The sequence below is a fragment of the Puma concolor genome, chromosome B1, assembly GCF_028749965.1.
Source record: "Puma concolor isolate L17-30 chromosome B1, mPumCon1.1.hap2, whole genome shotgun sequence".
Taxonomy (NCBI): Eukaryota; Metazoa; Chordata; class Mammalia; order Carnivora; family Felidae; genus Puma; species Puma concolor.
The window spans coordinates 166,273,875-166,299,439 of record NC_141670.1 but is presented as its reverse complement, the minus strand read 5'-3'; the positions used below and the strand labels follow the sequence as shown (position 1 = coordinate 166,299,439).

The following is a 25,565-nucleotide window of genomic DNA, read 5'->3' as shown; positions in this document are numbered from 1 at the left end:
TCTGGACCTTTCCGGAAGAGGTTTGCCAACCCATGTTCTAGATCATTACTTGTACGACTTGGGGATTTCGTTTGGGTTTTTTTTGTTTGAAGCTACTGGAAGGTTAGTTTTGCCTCAGGAACCACTGCCCACCGAGCAATGTGCTAGATGGTTTCAAAGGAAAAGCCAGGTGCTAAATATGGCAACTGACAGCAGGTCTCAGGAACAAGTAAAAACTTGCTCTGGTCCATAGACACAAGAATCAAAGGAGAGAGGACTCTAAAATCCAACAAACATTTACTAGCTGCCTACTAAGTACTTGGCATTGGGCTAGGCTCTGGAGCTACTCGCATAAGAGCAAGTCTATTCACAAAGAATTCACCATCTGGTAAAAGAAACAACACGTTTGTATTAAATGGAATAGCAGAAGCTAGTGGACAATGAGTTAGAGTCCTGACACAAAGAATAATTAACTGAGCTGGGGGAAAGGGAAATGATTCAACCCCAATGTTGGTCATGCAGAGACCTTCAGCTCCAGTTCCAGGACAGGGCCAGGGAGAAAGGCTGAGATCCACAGGTGCCTCAACCCAAGGCGACCGCCTGTATATGGGTGGAGTTAACCCTTGGCCTGTATGCTGCTTCCCGAACTCCCTTTATAGCACGCTTTATTTTTTGTTGAACTTTTCTAGTATATTCCTTTAGTTACATTTTAAACTTACACTCAGCTTCAGTCATCTTTACGTCTTTTACTGAGCTCTTTTTAAACTTCATCTTTATTTTCTTCAGTGCCTTCTGACAGACATTATTTATCACCTTTTTTGCCTTTTTATGCCTTTATGATTTCAGTATGTTTTGATTAACATTTATTTAGTTGTATGTTTTTCTTATCCCCTTTGTTTCAACTATCTTATCCCAGACATAATACCTTCAGTTGACAGGAGGAATTGTAATATTTTAAAAACGAGTATCACCACACCAGTACTCTGGAATGAATAGCAGTTCTGTGATTAGAAAACGGCAGAGAACACGGGGACAGAGAGAAAGCTATTCCAGACCCCTTAAAAAGGGAGACAGATGCATCTTTATTTCAATTAAGTTTCTTGCAAGTCCTTTCTAAAGGCCAAAGTAGTAAAACCCTGACCCTAACTGAAGCCATGCTTAACAGTGCCAATAAAAGAGAGAGAGAGAGAGAGAGAGAGAGAGAGAGAGAGAGAGAGAGAGAGAGAGGAGAGAGAGAGGGAGGGGCAAACCACAAGAGACTCGAGAATAAACTGAAGGTTGATGGAGGGAGGGAGGTGATAGATGGGCATTAAGGAGTGCACTTGTGATAAGCACTGGGTGTTGTCTGTAAGTGATGAATCACTAAATTCTACTCCTGAAACCAGTATTACACTGTATGTTAACTAACTAGAACTTAAAGAAAAAATATGTGTGTATATATACACACACACCCACGTAACAAGGAGACAGTCTAAAGTGACCCTTCTTATGAAGTGTTAGGCTAACTTTAAAAACAACCAAGAGGGGCGCCTGGGTGGCGCAGTCGGTTAAGCGTCCGACTTCAGCCAGGTCACGATCTCGCGGTCCGTGAGTTCGAGCCCCGCGTCGGGCTCTGGGCTGATGGCTCGGAGCCTGGAGCCTGTTTCCGATTCTGTGTCTCCCTCTCTCTCTGCCCCTCCCCCGTTCATGCTCTGTCTCTCTCTGTCCCAAAAATAAATAAACGTTGAAAAAAAAAAAAAATTTAAAAAAAAAAACAAAAAACAACCAAGAGAAATTACAAGGTCATGTTGCCGCACTAACTTCTAAAAACCTTTGTATGTGAATCACACACTCACTTAGCCGTGGTTATCTGGACGAACACACGCTGTGGACAAAGAAGGAAGCACAGGAAAAAGTGTTGCAGCACAAGCTCCTGTGAACTGTCACGTAGCTAGCTATAAATCACAAGCTCAAGTTTCTGGAATTATGCACAATAAAAGACCTAGATCCAAATTCCTAGAGTATTTTCTATGATGCAATGATCCAAGGACAAGTTCCAGTTAAATGTGATTCATCTACCTCCAAGTCAAAAATCCAAACGTTTTTATAAATAATAAAAGCCACCATGCATTATTAAACTATGTGTCAATTCTGCTGCCATCTTTTACAATCTTGAAAGCAATGCTACAAAAGAAGCTATCACTCAAATGGATAAGTGAGGTTAACTGGCCTAGAGAGAGAAAGCAGACCAGTCAAGGGCACGCAGCCAGCGACCACGGGAGCTCAGCTCAGTCTGGGTCAAAGCCCCACTCCAACTCCTTCCAGAGTACTTCACTGCCCCTCTCCTATCATGCCTGTAGTAGGTCTTCCCAATAGCTCTCCTCTATTATGAGAATGCTCACAGATCCAGACAAGGTGTAAATGTCGGTAAGGCTTCTACATCCTTCAATGATTACGGCTTGAAAAGTACTCCAAAGGCTTTCATAAATAAGGGACCCTGCTTGATTTCATGACACTATGAGAGCCCAATGCTTCCAAATCCCACTTGTATAAGCAAGAAAAATTCCTGAACTCCTTCACACAGTTCCACAAATTATCATTTGGGTCAGACCAGAAATTCCAGAGCAGACTGATTATTATTTCAAGCTCAGGTTCTTCGAGGACATTGCCTTGCCCAACATCCTTTTTATCACATTTGAATTCCATACGTTTCTCCAATCTCTTTAGGTCTGTTCTCACTACAAGCATGAGAAGTACCAGAAGAAAACTTCATCTCAATTTTCTCCCAGGACTTTCTCTAACCTCCGTATTAATAGTCCAGTCTCACATGAAGATATAAATCACTCTTTACCCATCCCGTTCCCTTCTAAAAAGAAACTGGCCTGCCTTGGTATTCCTCTGCCCAATACAGGGCATATCAAACAAAAATGAGCTATTCTGGAGATACAAAATCTAATGACTAAGAGCTATGGATCTGCAAAAACAAAACTGAAAACGGATCACTTATTAAATAGGAAATCCAGTTAGTAACAGTATCCCCTTTTCTTTACTAGTCAAATATAGACGGCAGCCTTTAAAACTCAACCACGAGGCATTTGGAATTTTACAGCAAGTGCTACATTTTACTTTGTCCCTGCTAGGGAACTATGCCGAATACCTCAAGAGAGGCATACTAGTATACTATTTAAATGTTTATTATCCCATGGAGTCATTAACACTTTGTAATGAAATGGAATGGTATCCCAATGTGTGTCTCTTAATTGTTTTTGTAAAAGTCACGTGAAACGGCTATTCACTTAATCAGCTTATGTAACCAGAGTGGTATAAAAATAATTATCAACTAGTCATCAGAGTGAAACACAGGGTCTCAAAGAGTAAGGCTTTCTATTGGAATTAAAGTTTTTTTCCTACTGAAATACAGCTCTTAATTAAAATGAAACCACCAGGGGCGCCTGGGTGGCGCAGTCGGTTAAGCGTCCGACTTCAGCCAGGTCACGATCTCGCGGTCCGTGAGTTCGAGCCCCACGTCAGGCTCTGGGCTGATGGCTCAGAGCCTGGAGCCTGTTTCCGATTCTGTGTCTCCCTCTCTCTCTGCCCCTCCCCCGTTCATGCTCTGTCTCTCTCTGTCCCAAAAATAAATAAAAACGTTGAAAAAAAAAATTTTTTTAAATGAAACCACCAAAAAGGATATGTTCTTTAATAGCACAATTAAATATGATAGATGCACCACTCTTTTAAAAAATAGATCTCATACATAACAATTCCACATCAAACACTGCAATGAGATGGAGGGCAGGGAACAAATGCCTGACTCTACACCAACGACCACCATGTAGTAGCTAGAAAACCTAAAATAATTTGCTTAAGCCACTCTGAAGTTTTAAAACTCTGTATAAACAACCTTTCTCCGGGCGCCTGGGTGGCTCAGTCAGTTAAGCGTCTGACTGCAGCTCAAGTCATGATCTCACAACTTGTGAGTTTGAGCCCCGCATTGGACTCTGTGCTGACAGCTCGGAGCCTGGAGCCTGCTTCAGATTCTGTGCCTGTCTGTCTGTCTGTCTGTCTCTCTCTCTCTCCACCCCTCCCCTGCTCACACTCTCTCTCTCTCTCTCTCTCTCTCTCTCAAAAATAAATAAATAAATAAACATTTTTTAAAAATTTAAAAAACAACCTTTCTTGGGGCACCTGGGTGGCTCAGTCGGTTAAGCGGCCGACTTCGGCTCAGGTCATGATTTCGCGGTCCGTGAGTTCGAGCCCCGCGTCGGGCTCTGTGCTGACAGCTCAGAGCCTGGGGCCTGTGTCAGATTCTGTGTCTCCCTCTCTCTGACCCTCCCCCGTTCATGTTCTGTCTCTCTCTGTCTCAAAAAATAAGTAAGCGTTAAAAAAAATTTTTTTTAGAAACAACCTTTCTCACAAGGTTTTCAGAAAGACTTGGAGAATATTTGCTCAACCAGTATTTATTGAGAAACTATTACGTTCCAAGCCCTGGAACACATCAGTAGGCAGAGGAAACTCTATGCTCAACTTACATTCTACTTGAGGGAGAAAGAGAACAGGTATGCATTAAACAGGTAGACAAAACAGACCACTTAAGTTATGGGTAAAACAAAACAAGGAAACAATGCCCAGAATACAGAAGGTGCTCAAAAGCTTCTTCCATCCGTAATGTTGATATATACTCAGTCCTGTTCAACGTGTCATTACCTCTGTTCTTGGTGAATTATAAAAATCAATCTTATACTATATTTACACTCACTTATTCTTGACTCAAAACAGAATGAACAACAACAAAATTAAGGTTGATTCCATCAGAATAAAAATAACCCAATCTTGGAGATGCAAGGACTTTGCAGCTGTCACAACAGAAGCCTGTGGAAACACACTGCCTGATTCTTAGGATCTGACTCATGACCAAGCCTAATAGTCATTGTTCTTTAGTGGTCAGACAACATTGTAGTATATTCTCGATCAGTGAAGGGCATTTTCTCCCCACCAACTTTTATGCCTGAAGACAGATATTATGTACGCAATTCTACTAATATCTCATCAGTGAAATCAGTCTTTGATCACATTAGAACTCTACACCAAAAATATATGGATATTTAAGCACAGTTATGAATAAGATTACATCCCATGAACACCTTGGGTCCTTTTTTTTTTTTTGTAATAAAGAATTTGGGGCAGAAAATAAGCAATTTACTTCTTTAACAAAATTGCAATATTACACAACTATATACAGTAGAGTTCCTCTACTATAAATTGTAACTATTAACTAATCATATAATCAAAAATCGCCATTAAAGTTGGAATCAGGGGAAACAAAGATCAATAGGTCCACTGAAGGTTTTATTTTAACTTAAAATATAAAGTCCATGGTTTATTCCTGGCATTTTGATATAGTGCCAAGTCCTTAAGGTGAATTTGCTGATCACAGCACTGTCTGCCTTGCCCAAAATCCAACCCATGGACATCGTCTATGATTTCCAATTTCAATTTCCTCAAAGTGGAGAGGGAAGTTGAAGGTATCTGATGGAAAGATCCTTCCAGTCTTACACCCTTCTCTGACTTGCATGTAGCTCAAGAGCACTTTTAATTTTTTAGTTTTTTAGGAATTCATTTTATGGAGTCTGACCACAGCAAACTTGTTTACACCAAAACAACCCCTTCTTTTCAGTCTCATACTTCACTGAATTAGGTAATACCTAACTAAATTGCACGATCACCATTACAAGCGTAATTGGCATAAACAGGTTTGGCTTAAAACACAGCCAACTCTTGGTAAGCCCACACAACCCAACCTGTTGGGTGCAAAAATGGTGGGAAAGGCTTTGGACAGTGTGCAGTGTCAGCCACAGGCATCTGTAAATAGGTTTTACAGAGAAACAGAGGATTTCTGGCAAATCCAGTCAGCTGTTTGAGAATGTCTACAAAATTCTTAAAATGTCATGTTGACTTAATATCCAGAGACAGTTACAAAGTGAAAAAAATTACCAAACGCAAAGAGAAATGTTCAAAATATCAACCCTGAAAACACCTTTAAATTCTACGCATATTTTTGTGAAGGAAACCCCAAATATCTATGAACACTTCTAGGGTCGAAAAGTACCAGGAAAATTTCTGTATATTGCAGATTGGCTTATTCTCAATTGATTCTCTCACAAAAGCATAGTTATCAGTCCATATTACAATCTTGCCTAACATCCCTTAAAATGACATTTTCCATTTTGAGTTAACAAGTAAATAACCTGATACAAGTACAAAGAGAGATTCCACACCAGTTTCTCTCCAAAGAATAGTTCCTTCTCTGTATTAGTGATATGAAATCTCTCGATAGCCTTGATCTCTCCTTTTATTACATGAACAAAACTGTAACACCCCTTAGAACTGCACCCAGTCATATCTGCGTGACTTCTGGCTAAACTACTGCATTATCTCTATCCCAGAACCACCAGAAAACAGGAAGTAAAATTCACTCAAGCTGAGTTGCAAGCAACCTATTTGCAGACGGCTGGGAATCATGTGTGTCTTATTCTTATCTACAATATAAATTTAGTATCACATCTTGAGATTCAAGAAAAGGAATTTGATCAGTAACTTGAAATTGAAGAACCAGACATTTTAAAACCAAATCTCTCTACAGAAATTGCCAAAGAAGTCCTGTAAGTTAATTTTAAGTCACTCTATAAAGCTGAATTTTTTTCTAATTTTTTGAAACTTATTTATTTATTTGTTTGTTTATTTAAGAGACAGAGAGGGACAGAGTACAAGCAGGGGAGGGGCAGAGAAAGGGAGGCACAGGATCCAAAGCAGGCTCCAGGCTCTGAGCTTTCAGCACAGAGCCTGATGCGGGGCTCGAACTCACAAATTGCAAGATCACGACCTGAGCTGAAGTCGGACGCTTAACCGACTGCGCCACCCAGGTGCCCCAAACTGAATTCTGTTCTTGAAGAGAAAAACTGGGCAACAGTTATTCCACAAAGAACCTGTAGCCTCTGACATTTCAAACAGATTCTTCAGCACTCCATGATTCTGCTTTGCTTTTGACCACAATTGGTAAAAGGATAAATACTAGGGAAAATTCTTAACCATTGAGTGCTTACTTGCAAATTAATATAAATTACAAATCTTATTATTACACTTTGTAACGTGTGTGCTGTATTCAAAAATGTGTAAAATAGTCTTAAAAAAAAAAGGAACCATATTAAACAAATGGACATAGCAGAGACCATTTAAGCACCAAGTCCAACCATGCAGTCCTTGGTACGGTAAGGAAACTAAGATAATTCAAGACTGAACACTAAAGTAAATTTTTAATAGCTTAAATCACTGCACATATAAATATATTCATAGGTTTCACATATACATACACTGTTGAACACAAAACTAAGGGCTGAATGACTTACAGATTTTAATTTAAATGTTTATTTATTTATTGAGAGAGACAGCGAGAGAAAGAGTGTGCACCAGTGGGGTTGGGGAGTAGAGAGAGAGAGAGAATGAGAGAGAGAGAGAGAGAGAGAGAGAGAGAGAGGAAGAGAATCCCAAGTAGGCTCCACACTGTCAACGTAGAGCCCGTCCCGGGGCTTGGTCTCACAAACCAGGAGATCCTGACCTAAGCCAAAATCAAGAGTCAAATGCTGAACCAACTGAGCCTGTACACAGGTTCCCCTACAAATTTTAATTTAAATTAAGACACACTAATCCATCAGTGGCCTCACCTTTACTTCATCCACCCAAATATGTGAAGAGCATAAAAATGACTTCTAACCATTACATTGTAAATGCCAACATAAATTTCTTCTAAAAACTTAAATTCCCTTCTCCTTTCTTTTACACAATTGATATTTTTAAAACAAAATATACGGTTTCTCATAAATATGACCCTATTTTTTAAACTGACAAGAAATAGGGAGAATACAAAAAAACAGGGACAAGCCCTGCCCTGGGGAGCTTAAATTGAGAAATTTGTGAATGGTAACTTGGCATTGTGTATTCAAATTTAAAATGTACAAAGAAATTTATACTGAGAAGTAATCATACAGAGGTAAAAAGTGATATAAATGAATATTTGTTACATAATTATTTTTAATAACTAAAAATTAAAATCATTCTAAATGTTCATCAGTTTAAGACACTGATTGAATAAACTATTATATACAACAACGGAGAGCACTTTAAGTGAGACAGAGAGATGTTTATGATGTATTAAAAGAAAAGGCAAGTATCAGAGGAGTTTGGATAGTAAATCTCATTTTTAAATTCTAGAAATAAAAATGTGCATGTGCATATGAAAATATGCATAGAAAACAGCTATAAAAAAACTTAAGAGAGCTTACAGAAACTCTTCTTTCTACTAAATATCACATTAATTTATATGAGCAGTTATTTATTCCCTAAGATTAAAAAGTTCATAATCATGGGAATGCAAGCTGGTACAGCCACTCTGGAAAACAATATGCAGGTTCCTAAAACTAAAACTAGAACTACCCTATGACCCAGCAATTGCACTACTAGGCATTTATCCACGGGATACAGGTGTGCTGTTTCAGAGGGACACATGCACCCCCATGTTTATTTTTTTCAACATTTTTTTATTTATTTTTGGGACAGAGAGAGACAGAGCATGAACGGGGGAGGGGCAGAGAGAGGGAGACACAGAATCGGAAACAGGCTCCAGGCTCCGAGCCATCAGCCCAGAGCCTGATGCGGGGCTCGAACTCACGGACCGCGAGATCGTGACCTGGCTGAAGCCGGACGCTTAACCGACTGCGCCACCCAGGCGCCCCTGCACCCCCATGTTTATAGCAGCACTATCAACAATAGCCAACAATAGCTAAAGTATGGAAAGAGCCCAAATGCCCATTGATGGATGAATGGATAAAGAAGATGTGGTATATATATACAATGGAGTATTGCTCGGCAATCAAAAAGAATGAAAGCTTGCCATTTGCAACTACGTGAATGGAACTGGAGGGTATTATGCTAAGTGAAATTAGTCAGTCAAAGAAAGACAAGTATCATATGACTTCACTCATATGAGGACTTTAAGAGACAAAACAGATAAACATAAGTGAAGGGAAACAAAAATAATATAAAAACAGGGAAGGGAGACAAAACAGAAGAGACTCATACATATGGAGAACAAACTGAGGGTTACTGGAGGGGTTGTGGGAGGGGGGATGGGCTAAATGGGTAAGGGGCACTAAGGAATCTACTCCTGAAGTCATTGTTGCACTATATGCTAATTGGGATGTAAATTTTAAAAAATTAAAAATAAAATTTAAAAAAGGTCATAATCATACAAAACATTTTAACATTTTAAAGTGTTTTAATCAAAAATGTAAAAACTTAGAGCATTTTTCCATATTCTTCCTAAAGGATTTTCCTGTCTTATATTTGCCAGCTGCTATACACACAGCTGATTTTTCTCTTAATTTATAAGAAATACTATTCTCTCAGACTTTAAAAGACACCAAATTCAATATTGCTGGATTAAAGAAAACAAAGATACTATGACACAAAATAATCATTATATTCAAAGATGTGACTTTTTTGATATTTTACTCCAAATAGTCACTATCTTTAGAACAAAGAGTGGGATATGTATATATTTTTTTTTGTAAGAATGGGATATATTTTTTAAACAAAATAAGTGGCTTCTATAGTGATAAGATAAAACCTGTATCTTAATTTGCATTTACATATCCCATAGGTTGTACCAGTAACATTGTTTCAATAAATATAATACTTTGTTCATCAAAATATTTTCCAAAGATCACCAAACTTTTTACTGTATTAATGGCTTCATCTTGATCCATACCATCAACATTTCTCCATCTAAACTCAAAACAAAAACTTGGATACTATAAAAAAAATTAGATCAAATAGACATTTACGATATTAAACATTTTTAATAAACTTGATCTTCAAAACAAAAACGTATGCTCGTTAGAACGGTACTTACAAAAATAATTTTCCTTTCCTAAAGTATTTTAAAGAATTGAAAATAGTACATTTTTACTTTACCTAGTTGGTGATGCTGGTGTTTGTCATAATTAGTGTGACAGAAATGGATTCCATCTTTCTCATCTACAATCTTCTCTGATGAAAGTAAACTAAGACGTTTCATCTTAAGTAATCTTGGGGAGCTTTCCCGAAAACTATCTCTAGTGTCCAAAACCACATCTCCCGAAAGAATGGGAGGAACGACTCTCTTTAAAAAATCCATTTTAAGGTTCTTCTGCATTACTAGATCCAAAAGCACACAGAAAGATGGTTGCACCAGCTTCCCGGTGAGAAGGGAAGGTACATTCTTTGTGTCAAAGAGCAAAAAACTGTCATTGTGTACTTAGGTGGTGCTAAATGCCAGCAAGTCAACTGCCAGCTGTTTTGAAGCTGATTTGGACACCATTTGCTGTTCGTACTGATAACAGGCCAAACAGCTAGAGACCATGAAACTGCACTTCATACACACATCTAGTGTCCGTGTACAATGGGTGTTAACGGCCATACTGAGACCATAAAATATTTAGCGTCCTCATCTAGACTTTAAAACCTATGCTGTGATAATGTTCAGGCAAATTTACTTTCGTTTGAGGCGTGTCTTTCTTTTAAAGAAACTTCCAGCAAAAGAGCAAAACAGTAACTTGAATTTCAAAAGATAATTCTTATCATTCTGAAAATTCCCTGATCACCTCAGAAACATCAAGTGTTATGGGACGTTGAAAGGAGTATTTTAAAACTTTACACTGTATTGTGAACATTCTAGTGTACTTTTAAACACAAAATCTTCTCCTTACAGTCAATCGTAATGATCAATAGTAGCAATGAAAACAGTGGCATGAATTACCAAGAAAAGATGGATAACTTAAAAATACATGGATCTGAGAATATAAAGTTGAAGAATTTAAAGTATACTTATTTAGTTCTATAATCCCGGAAATCAACCTTACATAATTTAATTCCAAATAACTGAGCATTCTACTAAATATTTTAAAATAGCAAAAGGCAGATGATCCTATTGTCTTCACATCACCCAGAAGCACAACAACATATGCAAGTGAAAGGTGCCTATGTAAGAATTTGGGAACTGAAATCAGTATCTTCTTTTCTCCTTTCCTTTGCCTGCCCTCTGGTGGGGTACTAAGTAAGCAAGAAGGACATAAAAATACAGAAGGATCAGATAAGGCGTAAACTCCCTAAATAATCAAATTTAAAACTTTGAAGGATATACATGTTAATCATGAAAAATAAATAAATGTAATTCACCCAGTGAAACACAAGTACAATCTCCTTCTTCTAATAGTCAACATGAAGAAAGTAATTTACATATTTTAAAAGATGAAGCATAAAAGAGTCTAAATAGGCATCAGAAAAAATTGTCATGTATAGGAACACCCAGCTTGTTCAGTCAGAAGAGCATGTGACTCTCAATCTTGGGGTTGTTATGTTCAAGCCCCATGTTGGGTGTAGAGATTACTTAAAAATTAAAAAAGTCTTATAAAAAAAACTGTAATGTAAAAACAAGCAACTTTCTGGTCCTGAATTGCTGAGTGTAATCCTTATTAAACACTTATTCTACAACACATTAATTATGGTGTAGAATCAATTATTTTTTATTTCATTCATTTAAAAGGTAATAATTGAAGGTCTCTACATGCAAGGCAGTAAATAATACATTAGTAAAGTTCAGGGAAATTTTAGAGGATTTATTAACACATATCCTGTCTCAGGGAATCCTACAGTAAAAATGAGGGAAAAACAAGGAAATCAAATGAAAGACTAAAGCAGGACCATACTTACTAGAAAACAAGTTGACTTTAAAAAAAAGACTTCTAAGATGTTCTCTTAACCCTTGAGCATAAAAGGATAAAAATTCGTATCCGAACAGCCTATTCCCCCCACACAGAAAAAAAAACAACAGGTCAGAACCATAATCCATATGCCTCAGTACCGAGAAGCTGTCACTGTGTCTTCCAGGATCTTCTCCCCGCCTTCCCCCTAGGATCTCATATTCTTTACAACTCCTGTTAGTGGTTCTCCTTGGGCCCCGATGCAGGTCCTCCTTATCTTATGGAGCCCAGAAACAGTGGTTTATAGCAGGCTGATTATAGAGGGCAAGTTACCTCCATGTTTGCTCATGATATAGAGGACAACCACCTATGTCTCCATTAACCCCATTGCTCTAAGCTGCACTTTCATCTGGGGAAAGGACAGGCAAGGCTTGGGTGTTACAGAAAAAAAAACAAAAACAAAAACAAAAACTAAAAAAACCCACAAGATATTACTCAGATTTCTTTCATTCCACAAATATTTGCTGAGCAGCTTTACAATGGCCTGTGCAAGGGCATTGAAAATAGGTCTCTATCCCCAAAGAGCTTACTATTTACTTATGGAGGGAAAGAAACCCTCACAACTGCAGAACTTCCTGTAGGGTGGCCAAAGCTTTGTTAAGTCTGAATTGCAATTCAATTTCCTCTGCCTAATCTGCTTCCTAACCTCCTCTCTTTACAGGTGTTGATCCCCAATGAACATCCTGGAAGCCAAACTCCTTTTCAGCATCAGCTTCGGGAAGATCCATCCTGAGACATATAGCAAGGGGAAAACAAGGCATTCCAGAGGCAAGACTGTACCCATTACTAGCTGAATCTGTGAGCAGGAAATGCCATAAAGCCTTGTTGCATGTTGATATTTCTAAGATCTTTGGTTGGTTATCACAACTTCCAACTCCTGCCACAGTAGTCGGGATTAAAAAATTATAGAAGCTCCTGGGTAGCTCAGTCAGTTAAGTGTCTGACTTTGGCTCAGGTCATGATCTCATGGTGGTTGAGTTCGAGCCTTGCATCAGGCTCTATACTGTCAGCACAGAGCCCACTTGGGATCCTCTGTCTCCCTCTCCCTCTGTCCCTCCCCAGCTCACACACACGCTCTCTCTCTCAAAAGTAAACAAACATTAAAAGAATTCTAATAGAAGCTAGTGGCTCAAATATAGCATTTAAAAATCTTTTTAGCCTTCATAGTCACTATTTAGCCTTTAGAATATTGGTATAATCTTACCGGAGAACTTAAGACAGTAATTTCTTGGTGGTAACTTGAGTCATCTAATCCTGACTGTGGGACTCTTGAGTAGTTTTGAGAGTTAAGCATTTAGGTGCTAATCATCCAAGATTCAAATAAATGGCTTCAGCTCTAAAGAAAAACAAAATACAAGATTTATACATAAGACATGCTTATAAGTACATTTGTTGCTCATATCCATCTTAATTTCTGAATACATTATATAGCAGTGTCACCTAGTGTTCCCAGTATCCTTTGAACAATGTCGCATTAGATTTGTTCTAAATCTTTATCACAAAAAAATTCAAACTAATGCAAAATTATTCAGAATAGTATAATGACTCCACCATTATAAACTCCCAGCAAATCATGTTTCATTGATACCTCCTACCCACCCCTCAACCCCTCTACCACCACTCTGGATTATCCTCAAACAAATTCCTGACATTATACCACTTCATCTGTAGATATTCTGTATGTATCTCTAAGGTAAAGATTTGCTTTTTCCAAAAACCTGCTAGAACTGATTCATGATTTCAGCAAAGTCACAGGATATAAAATCAATGCACAGAAATTGGTTGCATCTCTATACACCAATAATGAAGCAGCAGAAAGGAAAATCAAAGAATTAACTCCACTTACAATTGCACCAAAAATCATAAAATACCTAGCAATAAAACTAACCAAAGAGGTGAAAAATCTATACACTGAAAACTACAGAAAGCTTATGAAAAAAATTGAAGACACAGAAAGATGGAAAACTATTCCATGTTCATGGATTGGAAGAAAAAATATTGTTAAAATGTTGATACTACCCAAAGCAATCTACATATTCAATGCAATCCCTATCAAAATAACACCAGCATTCTTCACAGAGCTAGAACAAACAATCCTAAAATTTGCATGGAACCCCAAAAGACCCCAAATATCCAAAGCAATCCTGAAAAAGAAAACCAAAGCTGGAAGCATCACAATTCCAGACTTCAAGATGTACTACCAAAGCTGTAATTGGGATGCCTGGGTGGCTCAGTGGGTTGAGCGTCCGACTTCAGCTCAGGTCATGATCTCACAGTTCAAGAGTTCGAGCCCCACGTCGGGCTCTGTGCTGACAGCTCAGAGCCTGGACCCTGCTTCAGATTCGGTGTCTCCCTCTCTCTCTGACCCTCCCCCGTTCATGCTCTGTCTCTCTCTGTCTCAAAAATAAATAAACATTAAAAAAAAAACAACAAAGCTGTAATCATCAAGACAGCATGGTACTGACACAAAAACAGGCACTCAGATCAATGGAACAGAATAGAAAACCCAGAAATGGACCCACAAATGTATGGCCAACTAATCTTTGACAAAGCAGGAAAGAATATCCAATGGAATAAAGACAGTCTCTTCAGCAAATGGTTCTGGTAAAACTGGACACCGACATGCAAAAAAATGAACCTGGACCACTTTCTTACACCACACACAAAAATGAACTCAAGATGGATGAAGGACCTAAACATAAGACAGGAAGCTATCAAAATCCTGGAGGAGAAGGCAGGCAAACACCTCTTTGACCTTACCTGCAGCAACTTCTTACTCAACACGTCTCCAGAGGCAAGGGAAACAAAAGTAAAAATGAACTATTGGGACCTCATCAAGATAAAAAGCTTCTGGGGGCACCTGGATGGCTCACAGTCAGTTAAGTGTTCGACTTCAGCTCAGGTCATGATCTCGAGGTTCGTGAGCTCAAGCCCTGCATTGGGCTCTGTGCTGACAGCTCAGAGCCTGAAGCCTGCTTCAGATTCTATATCTCCCTCTCTACTCCAACCTTGCTCACACTCTGCTGCTGTCTCTCTCTCTCTCTCAAAAATAAATAAACATTAAAAAAAAAATTTGTTTTAAGATAAAAAGCTTCTGCACGGTGAAGGAAACAATCAGCAAAACTAAAGGCAACCGATGGAATGGGAGAAGATATTTACAAATGACATACCAGATAAAGGGCTAGTATCCAAAATCTATAAACAACTTATCAAACTCAACACCCAAAAAACAATCCCGTGAAGAAATGGGCAAAAGACATGAATAGACACTTCTCCAAAGAAGACATCCAGATGGCTAACAGACACATGAAAAAATGCTCAACACCACTCATCATCAGGGAAATGCAAATCAAAACCACAATGAGATACCACCTGACACCTGTCAGTATGGCTAACATTAACAACTCAGGCAACAACAGATACTGGTGAGGATGCAGAGAGAGAGAGGACCCTTTTTGCACTGTTGGTAAAAGTGCAAACTGGTACAGCCACTCTGGAAACCAGTAAGGAGTTTCCTCAAAAAATTAAAAATAGAACTACCCTACGATCCAGCAATTGCACTATTAGGTATTTACCCAAGGATACAGGTGTGCTGTTTCAAAGGGGCACATGCACCCAAATATTTATAGCAGCACTATCGACAATAGCCAAAGTACGGAAAGAGCCCAAATGTCCATCGATGGATGTATGGATAAAGACAACGTGGCATATATATACAATGGAGTATTACTCAGCAATCAAAAAGAATGAAATCTTGCCATTTGCAACCACATGGATGAAACCAGAGTGTATTATGCTAAGCAAAATTAGTCAGAGAAAGGCAGGTATCATAGGATTTCACTCATATGTAGAATCTAAGACACAAAATAAATGAACAGAAGGGAAGGGAAGCAAAAATAATATAAAAACAGAGATGGGGAAAAAAACATAAGTGACTCTTAAATATACAGAACTGAGGGTTGCTGGAGGGGTTATGGGTGAGGGGATGGGCCAAATCGGCAAAGGGCATTACGGAAGACACTTGGGATGGGCACTGGGTATGTAGGGGATGAATCACTGGATTCTACTCCCAAAATCATTATTACATTATCTGCTAACTAACTTGGAAGTAAATTTTTAAAATTTAAAAATTGTAAAAATAAATAAAAATAAAAAAGATAAAGATTTGCTTTTGAAGCATAAGCCAATATCATTATAATATCTACAGTAAATTAATAATAATTTCTTCATAACATCAAATGCCAAATCAATGCTCAAATTTCCTCAACTGTCTCATAAGTGTTTTCTTTTTTTTAAAGTCTGTTCTAATCCAGATCTAAACAAAATCCATACAGGCAACTGTTACTGGGTCAATTAAATCCCTTTTAATCTACAGTTTCCCACTCCCTTTGTTCTCTTTGCAGTGACACGTAATGCTTTTACTAATGTCAATGACTGAACTAACATGTCAATACCTTCATTAAGCAATAATACATTTAATATATTTTTATTTTATTTGCTAAAATAAATAGTTGGCAAAATAGTTCATATATCTACAAGGCCTAATATTTATCTCATCTACAGAGAAGGTTTGAGAAACATATTCTTCAAAGTCCAATTATATTAACTGAGGGAGACATGGATTATGAATTATTATACCACACCTCTAATAATGTGATGGTTACTAAGCAGGGAGTGGTCATTTTACTATACATAAGAACTCATGTGATGGTACACATTCAGTAGCGGCATTTTTCAGTAAATAGGCTACATTTTTAACTCTGGCATTGAAAACTCAAACTCACCTTCATTTTAAATTATAACTGGTTTCTTACTATTCTCTATTTAGTGAATTTAATCCTCAATCCAAGAGAAAAGACTAACTACTCTCTAAAATATTATTTTTGTACTTAACCTTTATTTAAAATTCCTTTAGCCAAGTTAGAAATATGATATTCCATTTGTTCACAGGCATAATCAACTAAATCATGACTAAAACCAAATCTGTGAAGCCAAAAAAACTGGTAAATATGAATAAGACACTAATTCATCTGCACCTATTCATAACCAATATCATTCAGACATACTAGAAATATTTTTAAAGATTTTTTTAATGTTTGTTTTTGAGCGCGAGAGAGAGTGAGCGGGTTTGGTTTTCCGAATGAGAGATAGAGGGTGAGAGACAGAATCCCAAGCATGCTCTGTGCCATCAGCTCAGAGACCAATGGTGGGGCTCGAACCCACAGAACCGTGAGATCATGACCTGAGCTGAGATCAAGAGTTGGACACCCAACCGACTGAGCCACCCAGGCACCCCTGAACTTAAGTCGAATTTTTGACTGCCCCACCAAATATTTCCTAACCTGTTAACAAAATGATATCTACAACTCTGCCAAAATTCTTGATACTAAAGTATCATCATCTTAGGTTCATGGAATCATTTCTCCCTCAAAGCAAATAAAGCTTTTATTTGCAACAGATCTTTTCTGTCCATAGTGGGAAGTACAGTCATGCAATAGTCCATGTTTAATGAAATTTAAACTTTCACTTCATCTTCTAGGACAAATCACTAAACCAGTTACCACTGGAGTACAAATCAGTTTCAGGAATACTACAACTACTTCAAAGAGGTCTGATTTGTACCAGCATGCCCAGGTCTTTCGTTTTGCTTCACTTTTGAATGAGCCTCTTGTTCAGACATAGCAAGAGCTTAAGCCAAGCTTTTTATAAAAATATGTTTTCTCTTGTAACCACGCTGTCAGGGCACTGTGTCATTTTAAGACTTCCCGATGTCCATCTAGTATTTCCAATACCTCCTTAATAGATACATAACCTTCCTATTTCCAACTTTCACTTTGGTTACCCTAGGAAATAGTTGGTTTATACCTCCTTGACCTTCTTTATGGGTTATAATCATTTTTAGCAGGGGTGGTTTTTATTGTTTTTGTTTTGGTTTGGGGTTTCTTTCTGCATGTCAATTGTTTTTTCCATCTTGTCTCCATATATATTACTTAACATGGGACTCGTTTTAATTTTCATTTCACTTGATTAATGTAAGGAGTATTTCATCTACAAAAAGAGTAATTTCTATTACTACTTTGATATTACTACTTTTCACATGGTTCAGGTCAAACAGATTAGGTAACTGTGGTCATGGTATACACGTAATCAATGGTATAGTTTCTTATTCTAAAAGAAAAAAGTCATATAAACAAGAGTGACTTGGGGAGGTCAGTTGGTATTTAACAACACTGAAGAGACTATAAATAGACAAATAGCACAAGCTTTGAAGGGGCAAGGCTTTAAACCTGCAGCAAGAAAAATTATCTAGAAGCTTCCATGTGCAATAAATAAAGAGAACAATGGCCCAGCTCTGGTGCTTGGGAGGATCTCAGGTCAAATGAGGTCCTCCAAGGACAGCCTTATTTCCCTTCAGTCCAAAAGTAAAAGAGAAAGTTGAATCGGGGTTCAGATGGCACATTAACCTCACTTCCTCTCTGAACAGAATTACTAGAATTATAAAGAACAGAAATCTACAAGTTGAATGTATCTTAATTGTATCTTAATTCAAGACCCTTGAAGTATAGGTCTTTCTTTGATAGAGAAAATAATCATCTCAAGCAAACAGAGCAAAAAAACTAAGAGTAAATGAATCTCAGTGATGTTTAGGATGATATTCTCAGTATTTGTCTGTATACCTCCTAATCTGAAAAGGAGAGTAAGGCAGTTATGGTGGCTAGCACAAAGTAGATTTCAACTCCACACGCAGAATAATTATTACATAATTGGTGAAAAGGCTGCTTCATAAAGAAATGAAGTCCCGGCTCACTGTTTTTAAGGCAAAGGTTGTTAGAAAATGCTATAAAAAGGGTTATCCCCCTGGGTTAAAAGATCAGCCTAAGTTATTTCCAAGATGCCAACTCAACACTCTAAATTTGACTTCAGGATGTATTTTACACAGTTGACTCTTGAACAATATAAGGGTTAAGGGTGCTGATCCCTGCACAGTCAAAAACCGTATAATTGGATTCCCCCAAAATTTAAATACTAATAGCCTGCTGTTAACTGGAAGCCTAACTGATAACACACAGTTGATTAACACATTATTTTGTATGTTGCATGTATTATATACTGTATTCTTACAATAAGGGGAAAAATGTTAAGAAAGTCATAAGAGAAAATACATTAACTGTACTGGACTGCCTTTATCCACAAAAATCCACATACAAGTAGACCAGCACAGTTGAAACCTGTGCTGTTCAAGGCCCAACTGGACTTGAATACTTGAATGTGTAGTGACTAGAAACTCATCAGATTTCAACTAAAGAAAGGAACCAGACTGCAAGATATGTAATCTATGAGGGCACATTCCTGCCCTTCTATTAAAATTATTCTGGGAATCTCACAAGGCCTCTTTAAATGATGCAAAAGACCAAAATGATCCAAATGTTCTGACAGCCTTTTAGAATAAGGATGCGATCATTTTCAAATAAATTTAGAATAATCACAGCTCCTATTCACAGTAGCAAAAATAATTATGGAAAATATAAAAATCCAGTAATTTTTTAAATCTGACAGAGATCTTATAAAGTACGAAAAATCTACTCACATATAATCAAATACAGGCAGCAGTTACTCAGATATCTTTCATGTCTGACTGGTAAAAATCACTAATATAAAGAACTTACAATCATCCCTTTAACAGAGAAAACTGATGGTTCATAAAATCTACAGTTCCCGTCACAGTTCAATTTTTAGAAATTCACTTTTTCTCTTATCTTAGAAATGTTCTCATTTTTACAATTTTTAAAACAGGCTTGCATTTTACCCTTCTGTCATTCTTTTTAACCTTCTCCCAAATTTCAATTTTAAAGGGTACAGAAACTTATTACGCTGACTAATGTAATCACAGATTACACTATATCACCTGCTAAAAAAAATGCTGTATAATGATAGTGAGGTAAAATAAAGCTTCACTGCATATATTTCTTGCTGATGAAGCAACGTTCTCTGCAGGTAAATTTGTCAACATCTTGTTGATTTTACATTTTTAGCCAGTATCATACTAGTTGATCTAATGAAAACAATTCGCAAAATCTTCCATTCAAAAATTTAAGGGGAAGTTTTGTACAAAGGTCTCATTCATGAATGAATGAAAATAGCATCAGAGCACAACATTTTCTAATATACTGATGAATGAATATGTATGGTTTAGAATAACTTTCCTATTACATTTCCATGTTGGCATAGAAAAAAAGAAGGAATTCAATCACAAAATTATCACACGAATGTTCTCCCTACTCATCTAGATTTAAACACCAAAACAAAAACTTTAAATAAATGTAGAAGCAGACCAGTAAAATCAATCTCACTAAATCCGGAACGTATTCCAATCTCTAACTGCTACAAATCTCTTGTTGTAACTATGCCATGCAGAAATGTACAGAAATTGTACATTGAACAAATATTGATTGGGCAGACCTACATGCCAGGAACCAGGGACACAGGAGTGAATAAAACAGACAAAAATTCTTGACCTCCTGTCACGTTTACACTCTGATAGGAGCTTGAGTTTTTTTGGAATCGTTCCTTTGAGAATCTGAAAGAACTGCTGAAGGCCTCTCCTTCTAAATGCTCATATATATCTAATTTTGCAACATATGAACCTTTCTCATCCAATTGTTTCTCATGGGTTAAGAAGCCCTGATAAAAATCCTCCTTGTGTTTATTTTCTACCTGCCGTTTATGGTAGTTTCATAATTTTACTATTCAGAGTAAAAAATAGTACTTTTTCTCCTTGAAAATATTTACGGCCTTCAAATTTCAATGTAATGTTTTTTTATTTATTCCAATTATACCTCTCACAAATTTTCAGGCTGCCAGATTACCCTTTATCTTTCTAGAAAACTCAATCCTAATGTCTTCAGTAACTTCACCAGAGAAATTTTCTGATTTCATTAATTATTCTCTAGATCCCCTTAAGTTAAAACCTCCCTCCTCCTGCACAGATCTTCTGTTAGTCTTTGAATCAAAGTCACCTACAGCATCTTTGGAAGAAGATATGCTCAAGAGAATGACAATAAAACCTTAATCACTTAACAGAAACCGTCAGCTAATTAACCAAAAATTTTGGATTTTCCTTGTCACAAAAAGAGAGTGATTCCTTAGGGGAAAAAAAATGGGGGGGAGGGACAGAAAACAGAGGAGAAAGTCTTTTTTATTTAAAAATAACAGTTTCTAGGGCCATTACAGTCTCTAATCAATGTGTTGTACTTTTATATCTATTATTTTTGAAATGACACAATGGAAATTTCAACTAATTATGATCCTGAGGTCCTATCAAGTAAAATATCAAAGAAATTACATGCAAATTTAATACAAATATTTTGTACATTTTGATAAAACAATTTGCAATAAAAAGGTTGCTGGGCTAATCCAAGTTTTAAGTTATTCAGAAAAATGAAAAAGTAAATGGCCACAAGGTGATAACAGTATATGGCCCCACTTTAAACTCCGGTTCGTCTCTCCTATTTTTTTCTGCTTACGGTCTCTCCAGCAGGCTTAAAGAGGTCTTTTAGAAGAACAATGATGAAAGCAAAAATCCCCCTTGATGATTAGATGACCTATTTCTCCCAAATTTATAGCCCCAAAACATCTTAAGTTTAAGGAGAAATGATCATTTGTCATATGCAATCTCACAATTTGCATCAGAAGCCTTTAAAATGTTTTATATTCTTTGATCCAGTAATTTTATGACCCTGTTTTTCTAGGAAGATAATCAGAAATGCACACACAGATTTATTTGCAAAGATGTTCACTGTACCATTATTTCTATGAGCAGAATGCTGGAGACAGGGACAAAACAAAGCACAAGTCGAAAACGATCATCGGGGTTGTGAGTCAAGCCCCATGGTGGGTGTAGAAATTACTATAAAAAATAAATTAAAAAAAAGAGCAAAGAGTAAATGTAGAAGGATAGAATCAAATTGTCAAGGTACTCAATCTCTCCACGCTTTCATTGCCTCATCTACAAAATAACAATAATAAAACCTCTTATGGTTATTAGGAGAATTAAGTATAAAAGATGAAAAATGTTTGGGGCACGTGAGTGGCTCAGTTGGTTAAGCATCTGACTCTTGATTTCAGCTCAGATCATGATCTCACAGTTGTAGGATTGAGCCCCACATAGGGCTCTGTGCTGAGCTTGAAGCCTGCTTAAGATTCTCACTCGCTCTTTCTCTGCCCCTCTCGCCCACTAGCACACTCTTTCTCTCTCCCTCAAAAAAACAAACAAAAAAAAAAACATTAAAAAAAAATAAACCTTTAAAAAGAGTTGAAAAATGTTTAGTGATTGACACAAAGTATTCAATAAATGTTTATTATTTATTAACTTATATACACTGACAGATGTGCAACACTTCAAAAAAAAAGTAATAGAAGAAATAAAAATCACTGATAATTCTAACACCTAAGAAATAGCCACTACTAATTCATGTTAGTATGTGGGTTAATTTCCTTCAGGTCTTTCAATATGCCCAGGATGTTTTATAAAATCAGTGTCACATTGTATCATTTCTAGTGATTACAAAATGTTATACTATTTTGTAAATATATTATGTGCATTTAATCATTTCACTATTATTGAGTGAGGTTCTTCACTGCTATAAATAATAGTGCAGTAAATATCTTAATTGGCAGTCATTGTACACATCTTTTAATTTCCCTCAAGAATCTAGAAACAATTTCTATCTCTTTTTTTATATTAAATATAATTTATTGTCAAATTGGTTTCCATTCAACACACAGTGCTCATCCCAACAGGTGTCCTCCTCAATGCCCATCACCCACTTTCCCCTCCTCCACCCCCCATCGACCCTCAGTTTGTTCTCAGTATTTAAGAGTCTCTTATGGTTTGCCTCCCTCCCTCTCTGTAACTTTTTCCCCCATTCCCTCCCCCATGGTCTCCTGTTAAGTTTCTCAGGATCCACATAAGAGTGAAAACATATGGTATCTGTCTTTCCCTGTATGACTTATTTCACTTAGCATCACACTCTCCAGTTCCATCCACGTTGCTACAAAAGGCCATATTTCATTCTTTCTCATTGCCATGTAGTATTCCATTGTGTATATAAACCACAATTTCTTTATCCATTCATCAGTTGATGGGCATTTAGGCTCTTTCCATAATTTGGCTATTGTTGAGAGTGCTGCTATAAACATTGGGGTACGAGTGCCCCCATGCATCAGCACTCCTGTATCCCTTGGGTAAATTCCTAGCAGTGCTATTGCTGGGTCATAGGGTAGATCTATTTTTAACTTTTTAAGGAACCTCCACACTGTTTTCCAGAGTGGCTGCACCAATTTGCATTCCCACCAACAGTGCAAGAGGGTTCCCATTTCTCCACATCCTCGCCAGCATCCATAGTCTCCTGATTTGTTCATTTTAGCCACTCTGACCAGACTGAGGTGGTATCTCAGTGTGGTTTTGATTTGTATTTCCCTGATGAGGAGTGACGTTGAGAAGTGTCTGTTGGGCATCTGGATGTCTTCTTTGGAAAAGTGCCAATTCATGAAGTGTCTATTCTTCTGCCCATTTCTTCACTGGGTTATTTGTTTTTCAGATGTGGAGTTTGGTGAGTTCTTTATAGATTTTGGATACTAGCCCTTTATCCAATATGGCATTTGCAGATATCTTTTCCCATTCCGTTGGTTGCCTTTTAGTTTTGTTGACTGTTTCCTTCGCAGTGCAGAAGCTTTTTATCTTGATGAGGTCCCAGTAGTTCATTTTTGCTTTTAATTCCCCTGCCTTTGGAGATGTGTCAAGTAAGAAATTGCTGTGGGTGAGGTCAGAGAGGTTTTTTTCCTGCTTTCTCCTCTAGGGTTTTGATGGTTTCCTGTCTCACATTCAGGTCCTTTATCCATTTTGAGTTTATTTTTGTGAATGGTGTGAGAAAGTGGTCTAGTTTCATTCTTCTGCATGTTGCTGTCCAGTTCTCACAGCACCATTTGTTAAAGAGACTGTCTTTTTTTCCATTGGATATTCTTTCCTGCTTTGTCAAAGATTAGTTGGCCATACCTTTGTGGGTCTAATTCTGGGATCCCTATTCTATTCCATTGGTTTATGTGTCTGTTTTTGTCCCAATACCTCTACTACAAAGCTGTAAGCATCAAGACAGTATGGTATTGGCAGAATTTCTATCTCAAATAGTATGAAATACACTTGGCTTCATTCCCCCACTGACCTGTACAGAATGTAGACACACACTAGGTGTTCAAAAAAGCTGGGGCGCCTGGCAGGTTCAGTTGGTTACACATCCGATTCTTGATTTCAGCTCACATCATGATCTCACAGTTCATGAGATCAAGCCCTGCATTGGGCTCTGCACTGACAGCGTGGAGCCTGTTTGGGATTCTTTCTCTGTGCCCCTCTCTCTCTGCCCCTCCCCTGCTTATGCTCACTCACTCTGTCTCTCAAAATAAAGAAACTTGTTTTTAAAATGCTCATCTGTCTTTTTTCCACATGGGCACTTAAAAGCTATTGAAGGGTTTTTTCATTGTCACCCCTCTATTGTTTTTTGGTACATCTGCTCATCAGGTATTTCGCTTTTTCCATTTAGCCCATTTATAGGATCTCACTTTTCCTTTATATCACTCTAACATCCCAAACACAATTTGAGTGTTCAGAACTTTAGTAAATTCCCCAACAGGTGAGGATTCTACTGTATAAGTCTAGAAATGAAAGTCTGTCTTTCAGAAATACATCCTGAAATATTTACAGATGATGTTTCATGACCAAGGGATTGCATCAAAATAACTGGGAACTGGAAAAAGGGAGTGGGTAGAGATAACAAAGAGTTGATAAATGTTGAGGCTGAGGAATGGGCACATGAACATTCATTCCACTCTCCTCTGTTGAAATATTTTTTTAAACTATTTTTGGTGGGAGGAAACTTTAAATCTTTAAAAGATATAAAATCAATAAAACAATCATAGTTTAGCTTGTACCCTGGGTCTTACAGAATAATCCAATGGTTATTTTAAAAAAAGCAAGACGAAAATTATTGAAGCCAAATTCAAAAGGGAAGTAAACAACTACAGTATTTAGAATCTCTCAATTATACTTGCCAGTAATTCCCACAGATAAAAACATACTACAATGCCTTTTTCCAAACCATGGCTTCAGCATACCATGCTGATTCTCCAAAACAATATTAGTATTTATATTGTGCATTACAAGAATACAATTATGCCTCTGTATGTGCCCACATGAATATTTGATAAGTAGTTTTATTATGTACTAGTATTAAATAATCCAAATTCTCTTGGTGCTTAAATCACATCTTGGTACTAAGTTAGGCCCATCATAAAACAAAATTTATAGATTAACAGATCCACCAAAGTGGGGTTTTTTTGTACCCAGAGGCAGTGTAATTTTAAAAAACTACCTCACTGCATATCTTTTATTCAGATGAACTGTGGTAAAATACCACCTGTGTATATTTCTACCTGTGTACCAAACAGTTTACCTTGAAGGAGGTCACAATAATAGGAGAGCACTGTATAAGGAATAAGTCACCTATCTAGGGATAAGCATATCAATGGCTGCTCCCCAGGTTTAAAACAAGGGTGAAATGGACAGATTAGAGAGTGTTTCCAAACTCTTTGTTGCAATAAAAAAATACATTGTATATAAATGTACTTATAATACATTTTATATAACAACCCAGTGTGTGTGTGTGTGTGTGTGTGTGTGTGTGTGTGTGTATACACACACCC

General features: G+C 37.3%; 1 protein-coding gene across 7 annotated transcripts in view; it reads right to left on the bottom strand.

Moving 5' to 3' along the window:
* Positions 1 to 25,565, bottom strand: part of FRYL (FRY like transcription coactivator) — a 272,920-nt gene that overhangs the window by 189,443 nt on the left and 57,912 nt on the right. For 5 of the 7 annotated variants that reach the window (XM_086705110.1, XM_086705108.1, XM_086705107.1 and 2 more), the window contains one exon: positions 13,015 to 13,146. The exons of 1 other annotated variant lie outside the window; for it this stretch is intronic. Coding sequence is in view for 1 of the 6 variants with exons in the window: in XM_086705106.1 (XP_086561232.1) it covers positions 9,985 to 10,204 (220 nt within the window). In the remaining 5 variants the exon portion in view is untranslated. Of the gene's footprint in view, positions 1 to 9,984; positions 12,988 to 13,014; positions 13,147 to 25,565 lie in introns of those variants that run through there. One more of the 7 variants, XM_086705106.1, reaches the window with a different exon arrangement.